This window comes from Pundamilia nyererei, unplaced genomic scaffold (genome assembly GCF_000239375.1).
Source record: "Pundamilia nyererei isolate P.nyererei 1_Seehausen unplaced genomic scaffold, PunNye1.0 scaffold00011, whole genome shotgun sequence".
Classification (NCBI taxonomy): domain Eukaryota; kingdom Metazoa; phylum Chordata; class Actinopteri; order Cichliformes; family Cichlidae; genus Pundamilia; species Pundamilia nyererei.
This window is the reverse complement of record NW_005187412.1, coordinates 673,035-684,384: the sequence shown is the minus strand read 5'-3', so window position 1 is coordinate 684,384 and position 11,350 is coordinate 673,035. Positions and strand designations below refer to the sequence as shown.

Genomic DNA, 11,350 nt, shown 5'->3' with positions numbered 1-11,350 from the left:
TAGCTAAAAGCACAAACAAAATAAATTTCTCTTTAATCCGGTCACACGTGCAACTTTACATATGACTCGCACTTTGACAGAATAAAGAGTTAAACCGCACTTCTACAGCTGCAGGTCGGACTTGAAATGAAACCAGTTTGAGTCACTTACGTTGAAAAACATCCTTTTAATAGGTCCGTGCCACACACTAGTGAAAAATAAAGCTCCTACAAAAGAATGATACTTTTATTCCACAATATCTTAAATAAAGTAACTTCAAGTACTTTTGACTTGGGTACAAAAAAATCTAGCTGCCTCCATCAGGCCACAACACACAGCAAGGTTCAACACAGTGGTTAAAAATGGCCTTAGGTCCTTGTATTGTGGCAGATTGTGAGGAAATGTATCATGGAAGCATAACTGAATGCTTGTTGTTCCTTTTTTTCTCTTTTTAGTTATTATTATTTATGGGGAGGAATGATTTCTGTGTCACTGTCCAACTTTGGAGGCCTTGTTGGATTGAAATCATATAAAAAAATAATTATCATAAAGAATGAAAACTAAAAACGATAACATCCCCTACATGCCCCTGTTGGAAGGGTAGGCACTACCAAGATTAAGGATACCACAGTGTTTGCAGAGGATATGTATATACTGTACAAACAATATTTATGATAATGTTTTCATCACGTTCACTAAAATAGAATGCTACAATCATTCTAAGGCATAAACAATATCTTAATATTCTTAAACAATTTTTACACATTGTTCCAAACAAGACATAATATAGACATTAATAAACAGTATATACACATGAATCACCACAGCCTAACTGTTCCTCTGCAGTTGCTGTAAATAAATGCAGTTTTACAGATCGAACAATTGAATACAGTCCTCCGATGCCCCAAAGCACTGAACAGTGTAAACAGCTCTTTTTTTTCTTTTTTCCTTTTCTTTTTTTTTGTCTTGGCTTTGTTTGATATTTGGGAGAGAGAGAGAGAAAAAAATTATAACACAATAACACATTCCTTTTCAGAAGTCAAAGCAGTTCGGCTGATTCCTCCTTTTTCATAGAAAATGAAGTGGACCTTGATTCATAAATAATTATTACAAAATTAAATACATTCACTATAATACGATTAAATAACAAACGAACAAAAAAACCCAAATAAACAAAAACAAACTATTTACAAGTAGTGGAAAGTATTCTAGCGCAGACACATCATTGACATTTTTGAGGATTCATTCAGTGCAGTGTTCTGAGACAGGGAATGGTATTGCACTATGACACCCCATTTCTCTGGGACTCTTTGGGGCTTTCATCCCTGTTGTAATAAATCCAGTGCACCTAAACAACTTTTTATTTTTCAAGGTGACACCTCTCCTAAGCACACCACAGGTTCCTTATTAAGGAGTTGGCTTCTTCTTCTACCATCCTGCAAAGCCACGTTCTCCATCACAAAATAAAAAGTAACACCTGGTGCTCCGGTACGAAAAGTTGAATGGGTGTATTGGAGAAGAGTCTGAACAGACTTTTTTTTTTTTTTAAATCTTAAGTGTTTTTTTTATTTGTTTTAGTTTGTTTGTTTCAGAAGCTCAGTCCAGCGCTTCTCAAAGAACTTCCTCATGTTATGACCAGCTCGACCAATGTCTGAATTGTCTTCATTGAATTTTTCACAGTTATCAAAGACCAAGTTGACATCGATGATGAACGTCTCCAGGTTTTGATACCTGAAATTTAAAAAAAGAAAGACATATTCAGGTTAGAGAGAACAGCAGACACATCACATAATTCCTGAAAAAACTAAACAAAACTGAAAACACTGGTCTTGCTTTAACTTCTGCGTGAGGCTTTTAGCAGAAAAAAGAACCGAGAGAAGCGATGGGAACTCACTGGCTGCTCACAAGCTTCTCACGTATGGTGGAGAAGTCCATCGGTTTCTTGATGACCTTCCTGTAGCCAGGCACCGATTTCAGGTTGACAGGTGTGAGAAAAGGCCATGCATCCTGATGCCGCTCCAACTCAGCAAGGAGTACTCTGTAGGACACACAAACACACAGTTAAACTCTGGCCATGACTTTGTGTAAATATAAGCTTTGTGTGTAACACAGAAAAGCTTTCTTTCATAATTTCCTCTTATGTTTAAGCAGCTATAACCAATATTTCTGGATTGACAAGGGATCGGTTACATGTGGGTGAAGTGTGTGAACGAGGCTCCCATTGTGCCTGAATACTGGAAGTTTCTTTTAAATCATTGTTTTGGGTTTATGGTACTCAAAGCTAGGACTAGCTGGTGAACAGTGAAGCATTAACAGCTGGAGAATCAGATATTTCCCCAGAAAGCTGAGTAGGCTGAAAGTTGAGGTAAAAGAAAGCTAAGATAGTGCTGCTTTGCCCTAAGTGGTTGTGTAAACAGCATTTCCTAACCAGTTACAGTTTGTTTCTGCTGCTGGTCAAAAATATGTCCATGGAGGTTTAAAGTTTGCATTTAACTCATAATCTTTAGGGTTTTATGAGCTAATAAAACCGCTAAAAAACAAAAGAGAAGCTGACTTTGTGCTGAAAAATTCCAGGAATGAAATACTGCAAGTAAACGTTGATCTGAGGTTTTGTGGTTTTAAACACAACAGAAAATGTAAAATACATCCTCCAACCTTTCCATACAGCTTTGTAGCAGGTGGAAATTACTGTGCAACTACTGAGAAGAAAATGACACAGAGAGACAAGTGCAAACATGCCATGGAGACATACCTGCATAATCCCAGGTCCCTGTTGTTGTCTCGAGCCGTCTTGGCTCGCTTCACACACCCAGTAGTCTCCTGATTGGATGTCGTTAGAGCAGGTAAACTCTCCTCCGTTTTCCTCTTCCTGCTGGTGTCTTTTGCTCCTTTTTTGGGCGTACTGCTGGCACTTGCTGAGTCATCCTCCGACACTTCCCCGTTACCGGCCTGCTTTCCATTCTTCTTTGCCTCTCCGCCCTTCTTGCTACTCCCCCCACTAGATGCTACTGGTTTGGCTGGAGGCTTTTTGCTTTTGGGGGATGGACCACTTGCCTGCAAAAGTACCCAAAATTGCAGCATTTCCTTAGTTCGGGTGCTATTCAAACTGGAACCATTTAGTTTCATCCTCCTAATATTGTCCTTTCCTAAAATGTCATATCAATTTGCCATATCTTAGACAAGCAATAATATTTAGTCCCTTTGCTGACCACATCTGCATCAACACAAATTCTTTAAAGCCTGCGTTAAAAATCGTTACTCAGCTTGTATCAGTATGAGTATGACTTATGAGTTTTACTGTCACTTAATGGGATAAATCCATGCTGCAGACAATAAAAGTGAAGAGCAAGCAATAAAACTCTAGGGGAGGAGCAGTTGATGAGATTTCTTTGAGCGAGCACGTGTCCTTGCGGTTTAGATGCACAAGATATACTCTACAATGTGTCCTTTTTCTTCTTGCCTTTCTACCATCAACTTTACAAAACAGGAGTAAAATAAGTCCTGAGATGAGTCTAAAAAAATGCACATTAAAAAAAAATCATAAGTAATAAAAGGTTCAGATACCTTGGATATGCAGGCCGGGCAGTACCAGTCTCCTTCTGGGATGCTGGTGATCTTGGGTTTGTGACAGTAAGTGTGGCAGCCTTTGTCACAGCCATCACACAGCAGGAGGAGGTCCTCATTATCCCCCTTCTTGCAAATCTGACAGTACTACAAAATAAGTGCGTCCATTAAAAACAAGTACAAACTTTCCTAATAGTTTTCAATTAACATTGTGGACACAGGCTGTTCTTTTATTCTCTTACCACTTTCATTATCGACCTCTCCCAGGCAATGGACTTCTGCAGTTGCTGGATACACATGGCCAGCTGGGCGGCGCTGCGCACTTCGCTCAGGGCCTTCCTCCACACTTTCATACCGTGGGCCACCTCCTCCTCGCTGCTGAGGGAATTTAAGGGAAGGTTATGAGAATCAAAATAGATACACATATGGGAACGTGTGGGGTTATTTACACACAAACTACAACCCGTAACCAATAAAACTAAGGCTGCTGTGTAAAATGTGAATAAAAACAAAATGCAGTGACTTGCAAATAATTTTAAGCTCGTGTTTATAACGTTCAGGGGCATGATCACAGCATTTTACTGTTTATTTTAAGCTCTATGGTCATTTTTGAATTTGATGCCAGCAACATGTTTTTAAAAAAGTTGAGACAGGACAAAGACTGTGTGCGAGACGCTGTAAAGCGTCGTTAGGTTCAGTAGTGAAAAGAGCGCTGATGTGAGGCTGAGTCTCTAAGAAGTCATTCAAGATGGACTGAGGCAAAGTACAAAACTGGTCTCTGGTGTGACAAATCTTAATTTGAAAGTCAGAAATCACTGACTGCAGGCTAAAGAGGGTAAGACCTACCCAACGTCTTATGGTATGGGCGCCATTAATGCTAGGGAAAATGCACACAATTTAGAGCAACAAATGCTGGCAGTGTGTCATTCTCAGGGAACGGTTTGCTTATTTCACAGCTCAGAATCAATCTGTAGTAAGATCCTGGCTACTACAATCCACACCTGTCACCCGCTGAAAACATTTGGTGGGCCTGAAACAAAGCTAAACTTTATGTCAAGCAAAAATGGAAAGGTGTAGAAAAAAATTAAGAAAACAGACAAGTTTCAAAATGTGAATTTATCAGTTTCTCGACATTTAACATGTTCCGTTTTTAACTAAACAAATTCTTTTTAATGAGTTTCAAAACACGGCATTTTGTTTTTATTTAAAGTCCACACAACTTTTTATGAAAATGGGTTTGTAGTAAACTGTGTCAGTTGAACCAGATGCTGTAAAAAGCTCCATCTGGGCAGAGACAGGCATGACGTTTTTGGGAGTATAGAGTGCTGGGGAGAGGTACACACGTTTTTTTTATCATGTTAAGGGGGACGCTCATGCAGGAAGGGTAAGTGTATGCTGAATAGCAGGAGCTGTAAGTAAGCCTATAACTGAGGTTGCTGATGCACAACACCATGCAGATGACTTTAGGGGGGGGAAATGGCAGTGAGTGGAGCCCCTCCCACACAAAAAGCTGCACAAGACAAAAAGGAAAAAAAAAACAAAATAAAAAAAAAGCAACAGGCAACCACAAAAATCTGCTGTGAAATCAGCAAAGACCCTCACCCTTTGAGTAATATGGGAAACAAAAAAAGCACACATAGAGAGAGGAAAGGGTCTTAGTGGGAGAGTGGGGAGCTGGTTGGAGAAATGACCTACCCTTCCCTGTCAGCACTAGTAGATGGGGCGGGGGCAGGGACAGTGACCGTACCCACATTATCCAGCCTGATCTGAATGGTGGTACCTAAGGGGCTCCTCAGGTACCTTCTCTCGATGTTGCGCTCCAGATCAGCCAGACGTGTCACTGCAATGTCCAGCGGGTTGTCCGGGTGACGCATCACCCCGCCCTTCTCTCCCCGCTCCTCCAGATGCTCCTTGGATTCCTTGTCTCCCGTGTTTGTCGCCGAGGCCGTGGATTTGGTCAGGGGCTTGTGCTCGTAGTACACCAGGTCCTCACGCTCAGACTGAGGGTCCGGGTACGTCCAGCCCTGTGAGAGGAAATGAGCTGTTGAGTTTATTGGCCTCTAAAAAAAACATAAATTTCACAAACAAAATATGTAGAAATATTTGTGCTAGTGTGTTACTATTTCACCTTAACCTGCAGGCTGGCTGCGGTGACCTTCCTCTCCAGTTCCTCAACCTGCTGCAGTATAGCGATGTCCATTTCCATTGCTTGCTCCTCAACACACCAGCCCCGCACCGACTCCACACTGACCTGGCTCTCCTCCAACTCATGGAGCTCAATCATGGCCACTAGATAAATTACACAGCAGACACATGGGTTAGGCAGTGAAAGACAGTTGTTCATATAAACTTCAATAAACCTCACTGATACAGTATTAGCAATTTATTGTGGGATTATAAGGAAACGCTTCTAAGCATGAATGAATCTGAGGCACATCATTATGTGCTCAGAGGAGCTGTTTCCAGACTTACCGTCTCTGTGTTTGGTGCAGACCTGGGGGATGATCTCCATGTATTTCTGCATTTGTCTCTGGAGGGCCTTCTCTCTGATTCCTCGGCTGTGGAGAGCATTGACAAGAGCCCTGAGCTCTTCGATGTCAGACACCCGCCACCAACCTGTCAGCATCTCTGAGCACACGGGTGTGAAAGAAAGAAGATGTTTTGTTCAGTTAAGACATGTTACAGTCAAATCAAACTGGGCTTAAGTAAGGATAGCATTGGCTGATCTCATTATATATATACAAAATAATACATCAAGTGTTGCTCACCTTCTGGGATGGGTCGTGGCGTGGCGTGGTCGAGGGATTTGGGCATCTCCAAGGCGGGAGAGGGCATAGAGCAAGTTTTCTCAATGCGAGGTAAAGGCGATTCACTTTTACTGGAGACACTTGCTGCTGTGTTGCCCTCTACAGAGTGACTTGGCATGGGGCTAGGGCTGCTGCACAAAGGCAGGCCGGGACTTATCATTCCACTGGGCCAGCTTGCGAAAGAAACTCCTAGCAAAGAGACACCTGACTTAACCTGTGGAGAAAAGAGGGACAATAGAGGGGTGAGGAAGGTGGTAGTGCACAAAAGGAAATATAATAGCAACATGTTTACCAGCCAGTATTCTCACCTGCAGGGTGGATAGTGGGTAGCTGAGGATGCCAGTTGGGTGGTGTGGGCTGGCAGAGGCTGAGGCAGCAGAAGGGGTGAGAGGGAGAGCAGGGGATGGAGGTGGGGATTTGGGTCTGGCTGGGGTGGAGGATGCCTGAGGAGACACACGAGGCGCTCCTGGTGGTGTTGTGGTGAGGGAGGAGAGGTCACAAGGGTTGCGAGGGAGCAGACTGAACCAGTGCCCGCTCCTTTCTGTTAGCACTCTGAGCAGCTGGTCGTTTGCTTGGAATGAAAGGTGTGGCGATGGAGCCGGGGATGAGGTTGGAGGAGTGTTCCCTGGGCTTTCACGTGCAGCTGGCAGGCACGGGGCAGATAAAGAGGATGAAGCCAGGTGAGGGATGTTTGTTGTGTCGTTAGCAGTCACCATGGAGGGAGCTGTTGCTGCCGCTGTTGCAGGCTCGAGGGTATTGTGAGTGGGGGAGGACGCTGACATAGTGGTTGTAACAGGAGTGCCTAGGGGACTGCCATTCTGTCTCACATGGGGACTCTCCTTGTCTTCTGCCTTCACAGATTCTTTACCAATGTCCTTGCTGACTTCTCTGAGAGCGCACAGCTTGGTTACACAGCCTGGTTGCTGGTAGAAGAGGGTCGGGGAGTTTTTCTTCCGCTCGTGTTTCTTCTCCTCCTCTTTCTGTTGCTCCAAGTCCTGTGTTCGAGTGCTCTGCCCATCAAGGTTGGTGGGTTTCTCCTTCTGCAACTCAATCTCTTGAGGTTCTTCTTTGACCTTGACCTCCTCTGCTGCTCTCCTCCTCCTCTGTCGCTCCTCCTCCAGTTCCTCTGGAGCTGCAGAAAAAAGGAGGAAAACGTACTCCAGTTAGAAAGTGAACTACTGTAACACTGAAACTGGATCCTGATTATTGGACATTACACTAATTCGCTTGCTTTCGGGAGACAGGCAGAGCTGTGTTATTAGTGTTGACAGATGCTATCTGCGTATTTCACTCGGCAACAAAACAGCTGAACATGCAGCTACACGAATTATAAAAGGTCTTTCTTTGTCTTCTTGCCGAGCATGTTACCATTACACATTCATTTTCCAAATATCCTCTCAGATAAGCAAAGTGAAGCGTATACGTATTCAGAAAAAAAAAGTGGGCGGTGTACTGCAACAACCTTCTCCACTCTCCATGGCTTCAATGAAGACCCCTCCACAGTGGGGCAGTACCCAGTATCGGCGGCGGTACCGATCCTGTCCATACATCATAGAGCGTAGGGAATGGGATATCTCATACAGCTTTCTTCTGGTCTGATGATGTTGCTGCAATTGTACAAAACATACATGGAAATTACAGACCTTCAAAAACAGAAGAAATCTGCCCTACCGGTTTTTGTTTTTTTCTGTGCGACATATGAAGCATCACATAAGATGCTAATGAGGTCATTTATCAAACTAATTAGTGCCTTCATTAGTAAACAGACCTATGGCAACACAAATATTCACACAACGTACAAATCACATTGTAGTTTTCGACCCATTTTGCAGCTTGAATTCCAAAGTCTAGCATTGCAGGTGTCTGACGTATTACTTCTATTGCAGCAGGAGATTTTTCTTTAATCTCACTTTGTATATTTGAGTATATCCCACATTAACTGGATCAATCAAACACTGATTTTCATGCATTTTAAAGCATTTAAACGTGTTCAAGAAAGACATACCTTGGCCATTTTTTCTATTTGCTTCTCCAGTTCCTCGACACTAGTAGCATGGTCAACTTCATCCTGATAGAAGGAACAAACAAATACAGGAAATGTCTTTGAGCAACTGCACAAACATTTAGCTTCTTATAATGAAGCTGGCTCTATCACCTTACCTCATCATATGTCTCCACTTTTCTAACCTTCTTTAGTTCTTCCTCCTCCTCTTCCTCCTCTTCCTCCGGTTGGTCGTCACTGTCATCGTCGTCGTCGTCGTCATCTTCGCTGTCTCCACCCAGTTTCATCTTGCGTTTGGTGGCCGAGGATGGAGTGCCAACAGACTGGTTCTCTTCCACACCCATGCTGGCTTCCCTCTTTCCAGTTCGTTTGGCATAAATGGTTCTCAACCTGTATAAGGACACAGGAGTTTAGTCTGACCTAGTATGGAGAACAAAAACATTATTTTTAGGGTTAAGAAATCTTACTTCTTCAGTTTTCCCTCCATAATAATCTTGTCTTTCCTCATATTTGCCATCTGATCCAGGTTCTTGTCAATCTCACTGCACGAGGAAACACAATTCTGTTAATTATAGCTGTGGCAGTGTACATCCATTGTTTTAGGTAATCTCGGAAACTAATAAATATAATGAGTAAAAGTTCATGGGGGCTGGCTACCATTCACAGCTCAAAAAAAAGCTTAATATAACAGCTGGTATCCCAGAGCACAAATTAATACTTTTATTATTTCCCTACAATAAAAAGGACTGCAAATTACTGCTCCCTGCTGCAGCTTTATTAATTGTTCTCCACCGTATCAATAAAAAATAACATCACTGGCTCAGATATAATTTCAGCGTTAAACAAAATAAAACCACATATACCGCATTAACTAATTTTTTCCAGTGTGTGGTTGGTGAAAAGGACTGTTAGATTTTTAATTTTGTCTCAGAGGAAGAGACACATCCTACACTGACATATGGTAATGTGCAAAAGTCTTCTTTCTTTTATTCTATTGAAACATGTGCAAACATACATAGAAAAACGGTGTATGAGGCAACAACAATTCTAATGAATGACCACGTTTATTCATTCTTTAACACAGCGTGAACTCTCTTTGGCAGATTTCTTGTCATTTCTTTAAGTCGTCTTTAGGAATAGTTCTCCAGGCTTCTTGTAACACATTCAAAGTTAATCTTTGGATGTTGGTTGCCTTTTGTTCTGTTCTCTGTTCAATAATGACTAATGTTGAGATCCAGGCTCTGTGGAGGCCAATCCAAAGTATGCTTTTACTGCATTGCTGGTGTATTTGGTGTCACTGTCATCAAAGATTATGCTGCTGCCTATCACATCCTTTCCTGATGATACTGCATGATGGATGAAAATCTTACCATACTTTTCCGTGTTCATAATTCCACCAATTTTGGGAAGGGCCCCACCAACACCATCACTTCATCAAACCCGTTGACACTGATTTTCAGTCTAGTTCTTGTGTAATTTGGCAGACCATAGCATTTTATCCCGATTCCTCTTTCTTAAAAATGGCTTCTTGACAGCCACTCTTCCACTGAGACCTTTTTTGATGAGGCTTCAGTGAACAATAGATGGATCAACTGAAAGGCCAGATACACCCCTCAGGTCCTATTCCTTGAGGATATGACTTTCAGATACTGTTCATTTTCTTTAGATAGTTTGTTTGGGGATCACCTTGTTGATGCAAAAAATACTATTTTATGTCATTAAAGGCGTGTTACCTTTGTCATTTAACTAAAAATAAGCTGCTAGTCTTTTAGAAACCCTGGAGAATTATTGCTCAAGACTACTCAAATAAATAAATAAAAGAAAGCTTGGCTCCTTGGAAGTGAAATATGGAGTATTTCCACAGTATTGTGCAAGACTTTTGCACAGTACTGTGGAGTACTCAAAGGGGTCAGTTACCTACCTGATGACAGCTTTGCTGCAGGCCAGCTCATTAGCCAAGAACCCCAAAATTGAGGCCTTCTGAGCAGGCGTGTGAGCCTGAAAGGCCTTTGTCTTCAAACTGAGAGCCAAAGGAGCCAGATCTGTATTTCCACAATGGGCTCCCATATACATCTGCAGCACCTCGGAGACATTATCTCTGTTGATGCCAACGTTAGTCAGGTGGTCCCCCAGCATGGTTTTTGTCTAAGGATAGGGAAGTTGATGATAGCAAATAAATTATATATATAAAAAATTTTTTTAAATAGATGAAAATGTACCCAAGCCTTTAACCTAAAAACAAAAATATCACATTGCTAGTAAAGGCATGGAGGCATGGAGGCATCAGCATTAAAATAATGTCAAGTCAAGTGTAAAAACACTGATTTTGAAGTCATTCTAAATGACTTTGTGCAAGATCTTTATAATCCTAAAGTTAGTCCTAAATGTATATGATAAAGCTACATATGGTGGTATTGTTAATGTTTTGTTTCTTATGGATCATATTTACTAACTTGATTATGTCTCAGCTACAGTCCTAAAGCAGAATCAGTCAGTTCAAAACGCAGCTCACCTTTTGTCCAGGTGGCAAACCAGGATCACAGACTGCCAGAGAAAGCAGTTTGACCAGAAGGTCTTGAACTTGGCCCATGCTGTCCCCCACATTAAGCAAGCCCTCCTGTAGCATTCCCAGCGTGGGCACATCCGTGTTCACATCGAGTCCCAAAACCTTTCCAAAGCCTCGCAAGAACTGCATAAGCATCAGGCAGTCCGACACGGCACGTCCTGGTAGGATGAGTCCGGGAATCCTGGAGAACTCAGGGAGAGCCTGGATGCAGCAATATCAGTAAAATTATGACTCTTTTTTCTCATATTAGGATCGATTAGTGAAGCTTAGAAAAACATGTGTGTCACATGTTATGTGTATGTTCTCAAAATAGTAGTGACAGCTTAGTTTGTGTATTTTGCAGTATGTTATTTTAACCACTTGAGGGCGCTCATTTCCACATAAAAATATTCAGTAACGTGGTCTCAGGAAAAACAGTCCACTCAATAATAA

The 11,350-nt window shown here is 42.1% G+C and overlaps 1 protein-coding gene across 15 annotated transcripts in view; it reads right to left on the bottom strand.

The window, feature by feature from the left end:
- Positions 1-950: 950 nt before the first annotated feature.
- The window catches only part of baz2ba (bromodomain adjacent to zinc finger domain, 2Ba), a 66,997-nt gene continuing 56,597 nt past the window's right edge, over positions 951-11,350 (bottom strand). For 8 of the 15 annotated variants that reach the window (XM_013908500.1, XM_013908502.1, XM_005724142.1 and 5 more), the window contains 16 exons: positions 10,865-11,119; positions 10,274-10,497; positions 8,820-8,894; positions 8,511-8,742; positions 8,356-8,418; positions 7,813-7,957; positions 6,659-7,482; positions 6,312-6,564; positions 6,016-6,171; positions 5,672-5,832; positions 5,239-5,567; positions 3,786-3,921; positions 3,544-3,690; positions 2,732-3,033; positions 1,874-2,017; positions 951-1,710 (listed from right to left, as the gene is read on the bottom strand). In XM_013908500.1, coding sequence (XP_013763954.1) covers positions 1,554-1,710; positions 1,874-2,017; positions 2,732-3,033; positions 3,544-3,690; positions 3,786-3,921; positions 5,239-5,567; positions 5,672-5,832; positions 6,016-6,171; positions 6,312-6,564; positions 6,659-7,482; positions 7,813-7,957; positions 8,356-8,418; positions 8,511-8,742; positions 8,820-8,894; positions 10,274-10,497; positions 10,865-11,119 — 3,603 coding nt within the window. In that variant the 3' untranslated portion in view covers positions 951-1,553. The remainder of the gene's footprint in view (positions 1,711-1,873; positions 2,018-2,731; positions 3,034-3,543; positions 3,691-3,785; positions 3,922-5,238; positions 5,568-5,671; positions 5,833-6,015; positions 6,172-6,311; positions 6,565-6,658; positions 7,483-7,812; positions 7,958-8,355; positions 8,419-8,510; positions 8,743-8,819; positions 8,895-10,273; positions 10,498-10,864; positions 11,120-11,350) is intronic. The other 7 variants (XM_013908504.1, XM_005724148.1, XM_005724151.1 and 4 more) reach the window with 4 other exon arrangements.